General features: G+C 53.0%; 1 protein-coding gene and 1 long non-coding RNA gene across 16 annotated transcripts in view; one reads left to right on the top strand and one right to left on the bottom strand.

The window, feature by feature from the left end:
• The window catches only part of ARHGEF40 (Rho guanine nucleotide exchange factor 40), a 19,017-nt gene extending 10,156 nt beyond the window's left edge, over nucleotides 1-8,861 (bottom strand). For 10 of the 15 annotated variants that reach the window (XR_011529924.1, XR_011529907.1, XR_011529916.1 and 7 more), the window contains exons 1-11: nucleotides 8,683-8,861; nucleotides 5,913-6,110; nucleotides 4,042-5,287; nucleotides 3,726-3,893; nucleotides 3,464-3,584; nucleotides 2,781-2,877; nucleotides 2,593-2,673; nucleotides 2,353-2,469; nucleotides 1,322-1,417; nucleotides 1,097-1,212; nucleotides 598-724 (exon numbers count right to left, since the gene is read on the bottom strand). Coding sequence is in view for 9 of the 15 variants with exons in the window: in XM_070585095.1 (XP_070441196.1) it covers nucleotides 598-724; nucleotides 1,097-1,212; nucleotides 1,322-1,417; nucleotides 2,353-2,469; nucleotides 2,593-2,673; nucleotides 2,781-2,877; nucleotides 3,464-3,584; nucleotides 3,726-3,893; nucleotides 4,042-5,287; nucleotides 5,913-6,110; nucleotides 8,683-8,685 (2,370 nt within the window). In the remaining 6 variants the exon portion in view is untranslated. The remainder of the gene's footprint in view (nucleotides 1-597; nucleotides 725-1,096; nucleotides 1,213-1,321; nucleotides 1,418-2,352; nucleotides 2,470-2,592; nucleotides 2,674-2,780; nucleotides 2,878-3,463; nucleotides 3,585-3,725; nucleotides 3,894-4,041; nucleotides 5,288-5,912; nucleotides 6,111-8,682) is intronic. The other 5 variants (XR_011529911.1, XR_011529918.1, XM_070585108.1 and 2 more) reach the window with 2 other exon arrangements.
• Nucleotides 7,064-15,291, top strand: LOC139077455 (uncharacterized). Its single transcript, XR_011530001.1, has 2 exons — nucleotides 7,064-7,199; nucleotides 14,359-15,291. It is a non-coding gene; the product is annotated as an uncharacterized lncRNA (long non-coding RNA).

Raw genomic sequence — 15,291 nt, 5'->3', positions numbered from 1 at the left:
AAAATCCTGATAGAGATCTTAACCCCAGGAGAGAAGAATCAAGGTTCAGAGAAGCCAGCCTTATCCGCGAATCTTCCCCACAAAGAGGCCCTGCTTCCCAAGGCACTGAGGGCTTCCATTGCTCTCTCCTTCCAAGGTGGAGGGATCTGGGACTTTTCCAGCCTCAAGTTTGGGGGATGACATTGTATAAGGAGTTGAGGGAGCATGGGTGGCAGTGTAGCTAAAGAGCTGGTATCAATAGATGCTTATTATTTTTAAGCTAAAGAGGTAGGCACTCCAGAGTCAATCAGTTCTTCCCAGAATCCCTCAGGGCACCTGAGCATCTCTCACAACCTCTAACAGTCCTTGATCAAATATAAATAGTGAGGAGCAGGGAAGATCTCGCTCCTATTCTTTGCTGGTGCTGAGATGCTGTTTCCCCCTTGTTGAATCTCACACTGACCGTGACCAACCTCCAGGGGAGGTGAGGAGAGAGGGAGGGCCATTCAACCAAGTCAGGTTGGGAGAACCCCACCACCTCTAAGTATCAGCGGAAAACGGAGTGCTGGAGGCCAAGTCCCCAGGCCAAGTAAGAAGTGAATGGGGGTCCTGGCTCACCTGCTGGAGCCTGTGCAGGCGCTGCCGCTGCTCCTGCTGTTGCACGTGCAGGTTGGAGAGGCGCACAAGCTGGTGGATGGCTTCATCCACCTCTTGATACAGTGTAGCTGGGCCTGGGCCCTCCAGCCTGGGGAAGGATGGGGGCAGAATGAACTATTGCCTTTGTCAAGCCCCCCACTCCATTCCATCCTTGCATCCCAACATGAGAAGTGACACAGCATCATGGGTCAGACTGTGGGCCTGGATTTGAATCCTGACTCTTCCATTTACTGACTAATCTTGGTCAAGATATTTAACATTTCTGATCCTCCAAATCCCCATTTGTAATCCTTACTAGCACCTAGGGTCATTGTGAGGGTTATGAGATAAGTGGAAAAGTATGACATCTTGTCCGGATACATGCTCAGTAAGAATTATCTGATGGCTAAGGTTTATTGGCAACTCTCTGCTGTGTCTCCTTCCCCATGTGCACCTGCCCCCACACACCCGTCCCTCATACTTGCTGCTGTGGGTGGAGCGCAGCCTCATTAGGATGGCTCCTCCGTCCCTCTGCAGCTCTGTCAGTCGGGGATCTGCCAGCACCTTCTGTAGGGGCTCAGGCATTCCTACTGTCTCCTGGGGGCAGGGAGCAGTTGACCGTTGGGGTTCCACCAAAGAGTCCGCAGCCCAGCCCAGCTCATCTGCATCCCCACCCCATCTCCTTTGGTCTCATCTCATTTCATACCTCTCCCTCTGGCTCAGGTGGTCCCTCCAGCTCCTCAATGGCTTGCCGTACAGAGCCCAGCACACCTCGGCACAGGCGGCACAACCTTGCCACTTCCTGAAACACACACAGAGGGATGGAGTCCAGGACAGAGTGTAGGATAAGGAGCCTAAGCCCTACAGTGGAGGTGGGGCAGCCCCAAAGACTTTTATGGAAGCAGTGCTGGGTTCAGTTCCTGAATTTGTCACTTACTAATTGTACGACCAGAAACCTCCCTGAACCTCAGTTTCCTCAACTGTAAAGTCAAGAGAAGACAACCAGATTTTGTGAGGTTTAAAGAGATGATGCCAGGTAAGCACCTAGCATGGGCCTCGCACATTGTACAGCTTAGTAAACATGAGTCTCCTTTCCCTCATCTGCACTGGCTCTTCACTCTATAAAACCCTCCTCTCCGCCTGTTCAGATTCACTTCCCCTTTGAGACACAGCTTAGAGACCGTGTTACAGACCCCCTTCATACTCAGCTCAGATCACATTTACACCTCTTTTCTTGACTACTCACAGCACTTAGATTCACAGAATCAGAGATTATATCACAATTCCTGTACTTTGTGGGTGAGGATCCTGAGGCTGGGATGTTGGTGCAGGGAGCAGGTACAGAAAGGCACCAACCATCTCCAGAGTGAGGTACAGGAGGTTCACATGGCCACGCGGAGCCAGAACCAGTGACTCTCAGCTCTTTCCAGAACCCCAGCGACACTACCTTGCACTCTTCTCCAGTTGTTTCTGAGTTACCTCCCACCAAAAATTGTATGCTGCTTAATGTCACATTAAGAATTTAACTTATTCCTCCTGTCTCCCCAGTAGCTAATGGTTCATGCACAATATTTTGCTCATGGTTTGTGAGCCATAAATACTTGTTGAGTTGAATGGAAGGGAAACCACTTTTTCTCAACTCCTTGGTCATGTCTCAGGTCTACCCTCTCTCCTAGAATGTCCTCAGCTGGGTCATTCCTGGTTCCCAGTGTCCCGGGTAGGAGGGATAAGATTTACCTGGTGTGTTTCTACCCAGTGGCTGGGAGAGGGCTCCCTGTGGCCTCCCAAGTCCCACTGCAGCTCCTCTGGCTTGGCCACTCTTTTCAGATCATTCTCTGACAGCAACTCAGCACCCTGTAGACATGTGAAGGCAGGAGGTTTCTGGCCTGGGCACCCAGGGATTCAGCCTGGCTCCAGCCAGCCTCTTCTCCTCTCTCTGCTACTGAAGGGGACTAGGTGGGAGTGAGGGGTTCAAACCTGAAATCCATGGAGTTCAGCTGGAGGGTCATCATAGGTGAGAAGCAGCAGCCGCTGAATGAGGGGAGGGTCTCCCAAGTCCTGATCGCAAAGAACGACCCTTAAATTGTGAGCAATGAGTGGCCTGGAATGGCCACGGGGAAAGAGTCAGGATCCAAGAAAACTACCTGTCTCCAGGGCTTGGTTACCTGAAGTTGACTTAGGACAGGAATGAGTGCTGGAGGCAGTGGGGGTGCCTTGCGAAGGTCCAGCAGGATGGACAGCCCCAATATCTGTAGATCAGGCCTGCGGGGACAGGAAGAGCCAAGGAGGCAGTGTGCATGTGCGCATGCGTGTGTTTGTGCATGGGTGTGTGTGTGTTAGGGGGATAGCGGCACAGGGTCTGGTTTTAGTGGTACTAGTCCTCAGGAAAAGTTAGCTCCTGGTACATTTGGGAGGCAATGGGCAAAGGGCCAAAGTCTGGGATGTGTGTCCAAGAGGTGGGAACCTAAACCAGGAGCCTATATTTACATGGATACTGGGTCATGGAATCAAGGTCTGGAAAGATATGAATTCAATGCCAGCACGTAGCATGGTGCCTAATAGGTTCTTGGTGCTCAATAAATAGTTGGTGAATGAGTGAATCAATGTCCTGATTAAATTAGGTTGTGTCTTAGGATATTAAAGTCAGCAGTGTTGATTTTGAGGATTGAGGAAGATATCCTGGAGGTCAGGAGTCAGTAAGGTCAGAGGTCAATGACTTGAAAATCTGGGAGTTGAAGAAATAGGTGTCTTAGAGGTCAGGAGGTCAGTGTCCTGAGAAGAGAGGAGGTCAAGGTCCTTATGACTCAGGAGGCTAACGTCCAGGGTGCCAGTGCTGGGCCTTGGTTACCTGAGCAGTGAGTGGAGGTAATGAAGAGCAGTGCTCAGCATGTCTCGGGAGGGTGGGGGCTCCTCAGGAGGGCACGGTGGGGTAATGGTCAGCAGAGCTCGCCCACTCTGGTCCACCCCTCCTAAGGACACAAAACGGCCAGGCTGTCCTGGCTGGGGGCGGGCCTTGGCTACCTCCCATCCACCCTGCCTCCCTCTGCAGCCCACCCCAACTGCTCCTCTTTCCTCTACCCCTTTCCCTTCAACCACTGATGCCCACAGACCAGTCAGGACGAGGAATCCAGATGCCATCAAGTCCCAAGCTACATCAGGGTCGTCAGAGATGGAGACTGCAGGGGCCTCTTCTGAGACACTGTCCTCTTTTACTTCCTGCACAGTCTCCAGGGGTGGTGTTGGGGGGTCGGACAGGAGCTCTTCTGGACCTGTGGGTCCTGCACAGACACAGGCAGAGCTACAGGCCTGACGTGAGGATGGGTCTGGCAGTTCCACTCCCAGCCTCACCTCTGCTCCTCCTCCAGCCCCCTTCCCTGGGCCCAACCTATGCTGGCCCTTGGCGCACTGGCCTCGGTGTCATCTCACCTGCCATGGACACCAGGCTTGGCCCCTCCTGCTCTCTCTCTCTGGCCCTCTCTTCTATAGGCCCACAGGCTTCTGGGGGCCAAGGCTCTTTTTCACCTGCTGGTTTGAGCTCCTCTTTCGGGTCAGATTCTGGCTTCCCCAAGCCTTCATGCTCCTCCTTAGACGGGCTGCGTCCTGGAAGCTGGTGCTCATTTGGCGGGGGCAGATTGACAAGGGCTTCCTGATGGCTGGTCTCTTCCTTGTCCTCAGGACTCAGCGGGGTACTGTCCCCTCCTCGGCTAAGAGCCCCTCTGCCTGCAGCTCGCTTCTTTCTCCTGTTTCCTTTGCCTGTTCTCCGAGGAGTGCCAGGTGGTCCTTCAGCCCCCTGGCCAGCTCCTCCCCCAACCTCCCCTGGCCTCAGAGGGCAAGATTCAGAGGCTTCCCCCAGCGCCTCTGCTGGGGGCTCAGATACCTCCAGGGCTGCTGCCTCTGGAAGTGCCTCAGCTCCTGGGGGAGACCCAGGGGAGGCTCCGGTGCTGCTCCCCTCACCGGGTGGGCGTGTCCCATCCTTGTCCCGATGCCCCAGACCCTTCTGGTGCATCCACGCCCGGTGTCTCCGGTGCCGACCCTTTCCTCCAGCAGCCTTTCGAGTAGGTACCGTCCGGGTCCTGGAGAGGCCTGAGGAACCCTCAGCATCTGTGGGGCTCCCCATCACAGGCAGTGTCACCTCCAGCAGCTCCACGTACTCGCCCTCAGGTCCTTCAGCAGGGGCATTGTGCCCATCCCCAGGACTCCGGGTGCCCAGGGCCTCCTCAGGGAGTGGAGGGCTGGGGAGCCCTGGGGGTCCAGAGGGCAGTTCTGGGGGCAGTGTGCTTGGCCGATGTCCAACCATGAGGCCCCCTTTATGCACAAATCGTGGGCAGATGAGCTCAGCCCAAGGCAGCCGCTGAATCCCAGAGGGCGCAGACAGTAGGCACGTGCTGAGGCGACCTGTCGGCCGGTCCTTATTGATGCCTTGTAGCCACTCAGGTGTGAACAGGTAGGCACAGGCCTCATTGGGCACAGGCAGCTCCTGTACCCGCCCACCCCCTGGGGCAAGGCACTTGAGTGCCAGGCGGGGTGCTTGGGCTGCTGAGGGCACCACTTGCAGGTAGAAGTCCCCCGGGCGCAGCAGCTGCCAGGGCAGGGCTGCTAGCTGCACCACCACCTGCTCGTGCAGGCAGAGGGGCCAGCCCTCATGGAAGAAGAGGAAACCACTGTACTGGGCCTGGGGAGAGAAGGTGAGAGGCTACGCTCAGGCCTCTGCTGATGAAACCAGCAGGAGGGGGCAGTTAGAATGGGACCACCCCAGGCAGGAGTGGACTTATGGCTGGTGGGTTATAACCCTGGGAGAACAGGAAGGGATATCGGGGTGTTCACATGGCAGAGGAAGGGATTGGGACTGGTTAGTTTTTTGGTAGCAGGAAGCCTTCTCTAGGAAGCTGGTTCCATGTGTGGGAGGGTACGAACTGAGTCATTACAAAGACATGGTCAGCAGATGCCATTGTCTTGGAGGAGCCAGAGACTCTTAGGAGGTCTTTATATCCTAGAATTGACTCTGTTGAGTCATGTCTGGGGGAGTTAGTATCTTGAGAAATTGCTATGAGGGGGCAAATGTCTGGAATTGGGTCTGGAGGGTCAGGGTCTTTGGGAGCTGATGTTTCTTAGGGGGTCAATATTTGGGGAAGATGAGTGCCTGTGTGTGGTTAGTATCTGCGTGGTTGGTGACTCTGGGAAGATCAGTTATCAGGGGAAGCAGTGACTCTGGGAGGGGAAGGGAATTAGTGTAGCTAGTCTCTGGAGTGAGGCACTGGATCTTAGGGGAGATAGAACGGGGATGCATGGCCACTCACACAGGCCTCCTGCTGGACCTTGGCAAGCAGATGCTTGGCGGGCACCAGGAAGTCCAGCGTGTACCTCAGTGCATCTTCCCGATAAGTCCTCTCCACCACCTGGAACACCTGGCCCAACAGTGTTGGGGCCGTCGCCTCAAAGGGTGGGTACAGGGCAGCAAGTGTGCTCTGCACACAGTCCTCCACTGGTTCAGGCTCCTGGGAGAGACAAGACCAGGCTGCAGATCCTTAGAAATCATTCAAACATGGCTCCTTGGGGGCCATACTGGTATGGGGCTGGCTGTGTTCCCCAGGGGTCCCATCGTGTACACAGTGTGTGCACAGAGAGGGCGCTCAGGAAACGCTGGCTGAAGGAGCCTGGGATGGGAGTGAACAGGCCTAGCAGTACACTCTATATGAGAGCTCTGAGACTTTGGCTTTGGAGATCCAGGGAGAATTTTTTGTGAATGTTTCTGCCTGGGCCGTCCCCAGTTCTTGTGAATTGGGGCGATTGTATAGGCCTTCCTCAGGAAGAGACAGGCTTCTGGGCTATCCATCAGGGGACTTACTGATGGCTGAGAGCGCTAGAGGGTAGGGCCTTTCACGTGGCCATCCTGCAAGTCCCTCCTCACAGGGCCTACTATCTGGAGCCCCCCACCTTGAGTGGAGGTGCCAGCACTCATGAACAACCATATACTAGAGATGGTCATTGGGTGGGAATGAGGACTGAAGGGCTGTCTGTGATGAGTCTTTCTAGTACCCCTCTCCCAGAGTGCTCTGTGGGATTGGGTTACAAAGACCTGGGCCGGGGCAGTTGAAAGAGGAAAAAGTCACAAAGGGAACACGTGGGGAACGGAGGAGGAGGCCTTGATGTTGATCAGGTATTTTCTGATTCCAATAGGACCTCTCTGCCAACCTCCACCAGGAGCCACTGTCTCGTCCACTCAGCCCTGCTTCCTCCAGACTGGCCTCCCTAAGTGAATCAATGGGCTATCTTTCTCCAGCCCAGATCCTTAATCACCACCCCTCAGGCTATTCCTCTGCAAACTTATTTCTCTTTAGAGATGGCTTTGAAGTTCCTTTTATCAGATTCCTTTGCAGTAAATGGGCAAGGGAATGCTTGCTGCAGCGTTCAGCTAGTTCTCTCCCCCCATCCCCCTTGCCCTGCCTTTGCCCTGAAGACAAAACTGCATATTTTACTGAGTCCCGCCAGCCAGAGTTGCCCGCCTGTCCCGACCGTCTGAGAAGCTAGGGCAGCCATTCCAGAGACGGACATTCAGTGCGTCAGCACAGAGACCCGGTCCCAAGGTGTGTGGGCGAGCAGACAGACCCCTCAGTGTTCCGGGGACCCGGCCAGGGCTGCGAGAGTGGGTGGGGGAGGGTGGAGATGGGCCAGGGCGAGGCAGAGTGGGCCGTCCGCTCCGAGGCCAGGAGGGGGGAGCCAGGGCTTGAGCGGCGAGGCAGCTGCAACCCATTAGGGGCGGTGAGCTCATGGCTGAGCGAGAGTCTCAGCCACAGGAAACGGCAGCGGCAGGAGGAGGGGAGGGGTCTGGGGTGGGAGGCGGCGGGCAGGAGCACAGAGACCGAGCCTCCAGCCGGCCAGGACCAAAGAGGAGAGTAGAGAGACTGAGTCAGCTCTCCCTGGCCCAGTTCCTCTTTCTTTCTGCTTCAGCCTCCCTGCCAGGGGGGTGCCCTTCCTTCTGCAGAGGAGCAGCCCCGGTAGCGCTCCTCCCCCTCCTCCACTCCCTGCAGTGAGCGCCCCCTGGCAGGGCCTCTCCCCCTCCTCCACTCCCTGCAGTGAGCGCCCCCTTGGCTGTGTTCTCCCTCCCGCCCCCCGCAGTGGGCGCTCTCCCTGGCAGCGCCCACTCCGGCAATGATTCTTCAGACAGTACTTCTGGAGTGAAAGTTCCCAGGATAGTGTCCACTCTGGTTGGTATGGGCTTCCCCTTAACAGTGCCCTCCTGCTTCCTGTGTCCTAAGTTGCTGCTGCCAGGGTCCCCTACCCGCTGCAGGGAGCTCCTGCCAGTGCTCCCTCCCCTCTGCAGCGGGAATGCTCTGAGACAGTACTTCTGTTCCCCGCAGCGTGAGCTCCGGGGCACTCCCCCCAACCCCCAATCCCTTGTCTGTTCTGGCAGCGTCACGCCCCCTGGCACTGTGAGCCCCCCTCCCGACTCTGTCCACTATCCTGAGGCAGCCTCTCTTTCTCCGCGGGAATTTCCCTCTTTGGCCATGTCCCTGGCCCCAGCCCAGTCACAGCTGTGGCCGGTCCCCCAGGGCCGGATGGGTGGGCCCGGCTCACCGGGCTGGGGACTGGGATGGAAAATGGTGGTTCCAGGCAGGTCAGTTCTCATGACCTGAGGCCGGGCCCCTTCCAGGGCAGCTGTAGTACCAACCCGCAGGGGTCTCCCGCGGGTAAAGAGCTGGACGGGGGTGGGGGTGGGGGGGTGGGGAGGGAAGATCCTGCAAAGGAAGGCACGGGTCAGGATAGAGGAGGGTGAGGGAGGGGGGTGTGTGGATTAGGGGTGAGACCAAAGGGAGGATGGGGGAGGGGGTGGAGAAGAGGAGGAAGAAAGAAAGGGCGAGGGCAATCAATACTCGGTGGGGACAGAGCCAGACAGTGGGGCAGACAGACAGACAAATCAAAGAAAAGAAAGGGGGATGGGAGGGAGGAGAGTCTCAGGAGCGCTCAACAGTCCAAAGCAGGAGCAGGAGGCACCAGGCTGGGGGCTGGCGGCCCCGAGCTGGCTGCGCGGAGGCGGAGGGGACACCGGGGTTGCGGCGCGGGACTCACCATGGCTCGGCGCAGGGCCGCGTCCGAGGCTCGGGCGGACGGGACCAGGCGCGCCGCCGCCTCCCTCCCGCCGCTAGCGTCTCGCCGGGTCTGGCTGGGGGACAGCTCCGGCCGCGGTGGCGGCTCGGCCCGCTCGGGCTCCCAGGCCGCGGGGCCCCGCAAGGGAGGGCCGAGACGGCCGCCCCTCCCCGCCCCGCCCTTCAGTGCCCGCCTCCTCCTCCGCGCGGGACCCCCTGCCGGGACTCCCTCTCCCGCGCCGAGCCTCTCCGCCGCCCCTCTGACGCCCCAGCCGGTCTGCCCCGCTCTCCCGCAACCCTCTTCCTTCTCCGCCCTGCCCTCCAGTGGGTAGTCCCGACTCTGACCCTCGGATGCCCGCCCCGCCGAGGATGCCCCTCTTTTCCCGCCTCCGCCTCGCTCCCTGCGGGATCGGTTTAGCCTCCGCAAGGGACACTCCAGAGGCTGAGGTGTGCGTGAATTCCCTGGGGTCCTCAGCCTAGGACTGGGGTCGTTTGGCGGAAGCCTCCCAACTCTAACTCGCCTGGGAACCTCTTCTTCCCTTGGTTGCCAGACTCCGGCAGCACCTGGGGCTCAGAAGCGACCCTCAGGCCCCTGCACGCCTGGGGCAGAGCGGAGGGCAGGGAAATCAGGGGATTCCTCCCACCCTCCAGGGGCTTGCCCGCCCTCCTCTTTCCCCTCCCATCTCCTGCGGCCTCGAGCCTTCGGGCTCCGACAATGGGCTCCTCTGTGCGGCCTGGGGAGGGCGGGGGCGTGGGGGAATTAGGGAGCGGTGAAGGCTTGGGGTGGGGGGTGGACATCGTGGCTGAAGGGGGGCAGGGTCTCGGGATCGGGATCCTCCTGTAGGGCGTGCACTTTGGTGGCGGTTTTCCGAGTTCTTTCCTTGCTGCCTCTTCGCCTCTGGAGCCCCTCTCTCTCCCTTTTCGGCCAGCGGAGGGAAGGCAGCAGACCCCCAGTTAGACCCCGTGATTCGATACTGGATGCCAGACCCTTCCTCTTTGTGGGGTGGAGACAGAGTCTCCCAGGGCCGCTAGGGCTCCTGGCGATGTGAATGGCTATCTGACGCAGGAGACAAAGGGGGGTAGGCTAGTTAAGAAAGTTCTAGCCTCACCCGTACTCCACCGCGTCTGGATGGGAAATGAAGGCCCTGCGAAGGTCTCTCAAGAGAGCTGGGGGAGGCTTAGGCATAGCAGGGAGATGCCTTGTCTCTCCTCTGAGCAGGCACCAGGAAGCCCTGCAAGGGCTGGGGGGTGGGGGGCGCTTCCAAAGGGTGGGCATTTGAGAGGAGATCGGAAAGCTAGATAGTCCCCAAAGAGGGGCGTGAAGGCAATGTGTCACAGCGGCTGGGGGGTAACGTTTGGAAAACGTCCTGCCAGTCGATGCAACTGCCGTGAGGCCAGGAGGCCAGAGCCTATGGGTAGTCATTGGAACAGCGGGGAGGAGGGGCGTCGCCTAGGTGATGGGCTCTTTTCTCACCTCCTCAGAACGCTAAACTCCACCCTTTCTCCATTCCGCTGTGTCTGGAAAAGAGGAGAGAGAAAATGTTCATCTTCTTGGAGGCAAGAAGATCCCTCTGCTCCATAGCGTCGGAAAAACAATCTAGGGCAGCAACCGCCAGTGACCATCTTCCCAGAAGAGTTAGAGGCAGGGAGCTGGAACTCTTTTCCATCAATGGGTTATGGGGCCCTCGAGTCACCGAGACTCTCCAGGTTCCTTACAATTGATGCCTGGGAACTGGGAGAGCGAGATTTTGCTACCCCCTGGTGTCCACTCTGTAGATGCTGCCCAGTGGCTGGCTGCAGAGGCCAGCCCTTGCGAAACTTTCTGAGAGGATATATTATGAGCCTTATTCACTTGTTTCAAATCCAGGTCACCCATTCCCAGGGTTGAGAAAGAGTCTGAACCTTCCCTTACCAGGTCTTACATTCCTTATACTTAAGCAACTTGTTTGGGGGAACAGATGGGAGCATCCAAGGTTCCCACAATTAGGAAGTGGAATATAAGTGAAGCTGACTATGGGAGTCCATAGCTCCCTGGAAAAAGGGAGTAGATCTTTTTTTTCCATCGAAAAAAGGGAGCCATTGACAGTTTTTGAACCTGTAGGGTGAGGGAGTTTGGATGCAGGGTCTGGGATCCACTTACTCCTTTCCAGGAGTGATTTTAATCTATGCTAAATTAGGAAGGTTTATTTTATTAAGTAGAGTGACATATCTGCTTATAGTGATTAAATACCACTTTCTTCAAGAAAAGCTCATATCTGAGAGTGTGTGTGGTGTGTGGTACGTGTGTGTGTCTGTACAACAGAATGTGTGTGGATGTGTATGTTTTTGGGAGTTGTGAGGGGAAAGATTATAATAGAGGGATCGGAGGCTGGGGACAGCCCAGGCTTAGATGCCGTCTCCTGCATTCACAAGCAGTTCTCACCATATTTTATCAATGTCAGATTCTTTGGGGCTTATTAAACTCCCATTTTACAGATGAAATTCTTGCTTATTCAAGTTAAACAACTCGCTGTAAGCCACACAGTAAGTGGAGAAGCCAGGATTTGAACCCATGCAGTCTGACTCCAGAGCCTTCATCCTCAACCGCTAAGTTACAGGGCTTCCTCTAAGCTGTCAAAGCCCATAAAAGAAGCTCTTTGAACCCGATAACAGCTTTCCACCACCTAGCCATCATGTTAAAAACTGTTAACTTTATTTTTGTAGTAGCCAGTGCTGAAGGAGTTTCTAAAAGTGATAGATATGTCCCTGTGGGTCAGAAAATAGAAACTTTTTTTTTTCCCCTTGACTTGTTCTAGGCTAAGTAGTAGTTAATCCCCAAGAAATTTCCAGTATGATTCTTATGGGGAAGTAGTGTTATCCTAACATGAGAGAAGGCAGAAGAAACATCTGTGCCTGTAGTGTTTATTGTCTGGCTTATGTGCACCAAGAGCTGTCATTCTCCCTAAGGCTGGGGCTTTAGTCTGCCCACTATTCGCCCACCTGGAGAGTAGCAGTGACAGGGCTCTGCTATAGCCCCATGCCTCAACGTAAAGGGAATTAATGAAGGACCACGGGGGAATTTTAGGGACAGGACGGGAAAGACTTGAGAGAACATGTTTTTGTTACCTGTGCCTTCCATGGAAACTGGGGGCTCACCTTAGTTATTTTAGGATAAGAAATCTGTGTAGTATGTACATGTTAATTCTGTTTTTTGTTGACTGTCCTCCTTCGTTTTGGTTTTATTTTACTGGTAATATTCCTTTCAACATTTACAACTTGTCTTGTCTGAACTAGGTGTCATCAAAACCCACGCCACCACCATCTTGCCTGTGCTAAGTGCATTAGTTCCACACTGTTCCACACGTTCCACTCTTACCTCCTGATAAGCCATTCTCTGCACCCTGGCCGCACCTATCTTCTAAAAACCCCAATCAGATCCCATCATGCACTTCCAATGGCTTTCCATTTGCATCATGACTCCTTTCTGCCCATCTTTCCTGTCTCGTCTCTTACCACTCCCCTGATGTGGTAAGAACTAGTGACCCTTAGCCATGGTGGCCTTCTTTCAGTCCTTCAAGTGTGCCTTACTGATTTCTAATTTGGGGACTTTTGCTCTCTTTTCCTTTTGTCTCTTTTCACAATTCTGGTGGGTGGCTCTCATCTTTTGGGTCCTAACTAAAGCATTGTATTTTCAAATGTCTTCCCTGCCCAGCTGGTCTAAAGTGGTCTCTTATCCATTGTCCCTCCCAGTAGTGTTATTTTGTTTTGTTTCCTTCACGGCATTTATCTCTATTTGATTATGTATTTATTTGCATATTTGTTTCCTTTCTCTCTTTCCCGCCACTATGTATCATTTAAAAATAAGCTCCGTGAAGTCAGGGACCGTGTCTATTTTGTTACTGCTGTATCCTAGATAGTGTCTGACTAGGTCCTGAAAGATATACCAAGCCAGGTGAAGATTGCAAGGGCAGCAGAAAGCCCCACAGAACAAGAATGGTGGTGGGAATGAATGAGAGGTGAAACCCAGGAGGGAATGGGGAGACCGAGGCTTTCCTTTCTGCTCAGCTTTCCTTTCTCCCTGGACTTAGCCCTCACAAATTCTTCTTTGTCTGTTGGTTGATATTTGTTATTTTTTTATTTTATTTGTTTATTTTTATTGCAGTAAGATTGGTTTATAACATATAAATGTCAGATGTATATCATTATATTTCGATTTCTGTGTAGATTACATCATGTTCACCCCCCAAAGACTAATTATAATCCATCATCGCACACATGTACATAATCACCCCTTTCGCCCTCCTCCTTCCCTGTTGGTTGATATTTGTGAGTGGAAGATGCACAGGACAGAATTAAATGCAAATATGCAACATCTTCTGGGTCACATGTAGGTTCTCTGGGCTAGGAGAGTCTAGAGGAAGCATGGTTTGGAGAAGGAGTTCTAGAAAGTCTCCAGAGTCACTTGTGGACTTTACTGACGCACAGAGACTCTCATAGATAGTTGTAACCCGTTTGAAAACATAGTTTTATGTTCTGCTTTCTTCATGTAGCATTGCCCATACATATTTTCATGCATCAATATAATTTTTGTATATTTGTCTTCAGTTAAAGGGAATAACTTGATGCTTCAGTTAAAGCATCAAGTAGTTGCCTCATCATTTGTTTAGTCACTGTCAATTTTGGGGAATTTGTATTCTTTCTAACTTTTTTTTTTTGAGGAAGATTAGCCCTGAGCTAATATCTGCCACCAATCTTCCTCTTTTTGCTGAGGAAGACTGGCCCTGAGCTAACATCCATGCCCATCTTCCTCTACTTTATATGTGGGACACTTACCACAGCATGGCTTAACAAGCAGTGTGTAGGTCTGCAGCTGGGATCTGAACCGGCGAACCTTGGGCTGCCGGAGCGGAATGTGTGAACTTAACTGCTGTGCCATTGGGCTGGTCCTGTTTCTAACTTTTTTGTGTTACGCAAAGAAAAGTATAAACAGATTTGCACAAATTTACTCCTCCTCACTTTGAGTTATTTCCATTTAGCATATTTTACCAAGTGGAATTATTGGGTCAGACATAGGAGCCATTTTATAGCTCTTGTAATTGCCTGATGAGGCAACATTTGGAGGGCAAGCGTCATGAAACTCTCTTGAACTATTTAAAAGGTTGAATGAAGAGGAATTGGATTTATTCTGAATGGCTCAAAGTGATAGGGCATCAGTGAATTGCTGCAGTGACAAAGATATAGATTAGTTTCCATAGAGGGGAATTTTTAATATTTAGAGCTGCCTGAAAATGGCACCAACTATCTCCATAGGTAAATTCTCCCTGTCTGGAAAATTTTAAGCACATGAGAAAGTGTTAAAATAAATTGTTTGATAAGCTTTCCAGATGTGTGATCTGTATATTTTCCTAGCCCCGTTCCTTTGCTCTGAAAACAAATTGTGTTAAACCACCATTTATTAAGACCTAACATGCGCCAGGTGTATCTAGGGGCAGCTGGAGCCCTCATTGGCAGACTCCCAGCAGAGTCTCCAGGGGCAGGCAATCTGGGAATTACAACAGCATGAAGTCATCCCGCCACCCCCACCCTCAATCTCCCAGTCATCAGAACTGCTTAGCAGGGGGTACAAATTTCTCTCCAGTTTCTTGACATCTCCTTTTCTGTGCTTGTTGTCTACTTCTAGGTGTCTGCCCATATTCCACCTACTCTTAAGACCTTTGTTACAAAATTTTCAATATGCTGTGCCAGGCCTCCAAATGCTCCCAAGCCAAACCAGTACCTAAGCAATTGATTCCCAGTAATTGTTACATTATCTTGTTTTTTTATTTCTGCCAAAAGATATTTGTATTTCAAATGAGGAGTTTTGGTCCCCAAAGAATCTGTAATTGGTGGAATATAGCCCTCCTAATTCCACTAACATAACTTCACCTCCCCACCATGAACGTATGTGTGTTTACACACACACATATATACTTCTAGGCAAGCAGCCTGATTTATTGAAGGAGCTGTTGTTTTTTGTTTCTGTTTTTTAAAGCCACCTTACTTGGTAAAATGTAATCTTAAAATTCCAAGTTCGACCGAGGAGGAAAAGCCTGTATTGAAGATGGAAACTCAACCATAGTCTCTGAGTTTTACTTTTTCTTGGAGTATATTTTGCTGAATTCCCCTGCCACCACCATCCAGGCCTCAGAGAAGCCCTGCTCTCCTTTCTCGGTTCCGCCAGAATGCCGTGGGAGACCCTCCTCAGGTCAGCAGAATGAGCCACCTGGAGGCAGCACAGCGCAGAGGAAGGACGGCACTGAGGAGAGGTTCGATTCCAGTGCCACCGCTGCCAGCTGCATGCCTGGAGCCTGAACCTGGCCTATTGCATCATCAGTGGACACCCTCCCTTCCAAAGGCTCAGTAAAACCAACAAATATGGGACATCAGGAAATACAATCCCCAAAGCTAACTGTGCACTGTGTGGATGAAAACAGCACAGAAAATGGACTGGTCTTGAAGTGCCGATGTGAGTTTTTTAAATGTCCCTTTTGTTCCTAGAAAAGAATATTCAGAGGGCTACTTTGGCTTTTCAAAATTTATGTTTGCTGCATTAAAGATGCAAATCAAAAGCCCA

Source organism: Equus przewalskii, chromosome 1, assembly GCF_037783145.1.
Source record: "Equus przewalskii isolate Varuska chromosome 1, EquPr2, whole genome shotgun sequence".
Lineage (NCBI taxonomy): Eukaryota > Metazoa > Chordata > Mammalia > Perissodactyla > Equidae > Equus > Equus przewalskii.
The sequence above is the reverse complement of the archived record's forward strand: the minus strand, read 5'-3'. Positions and strand labels throughout refer to the sequence as shown.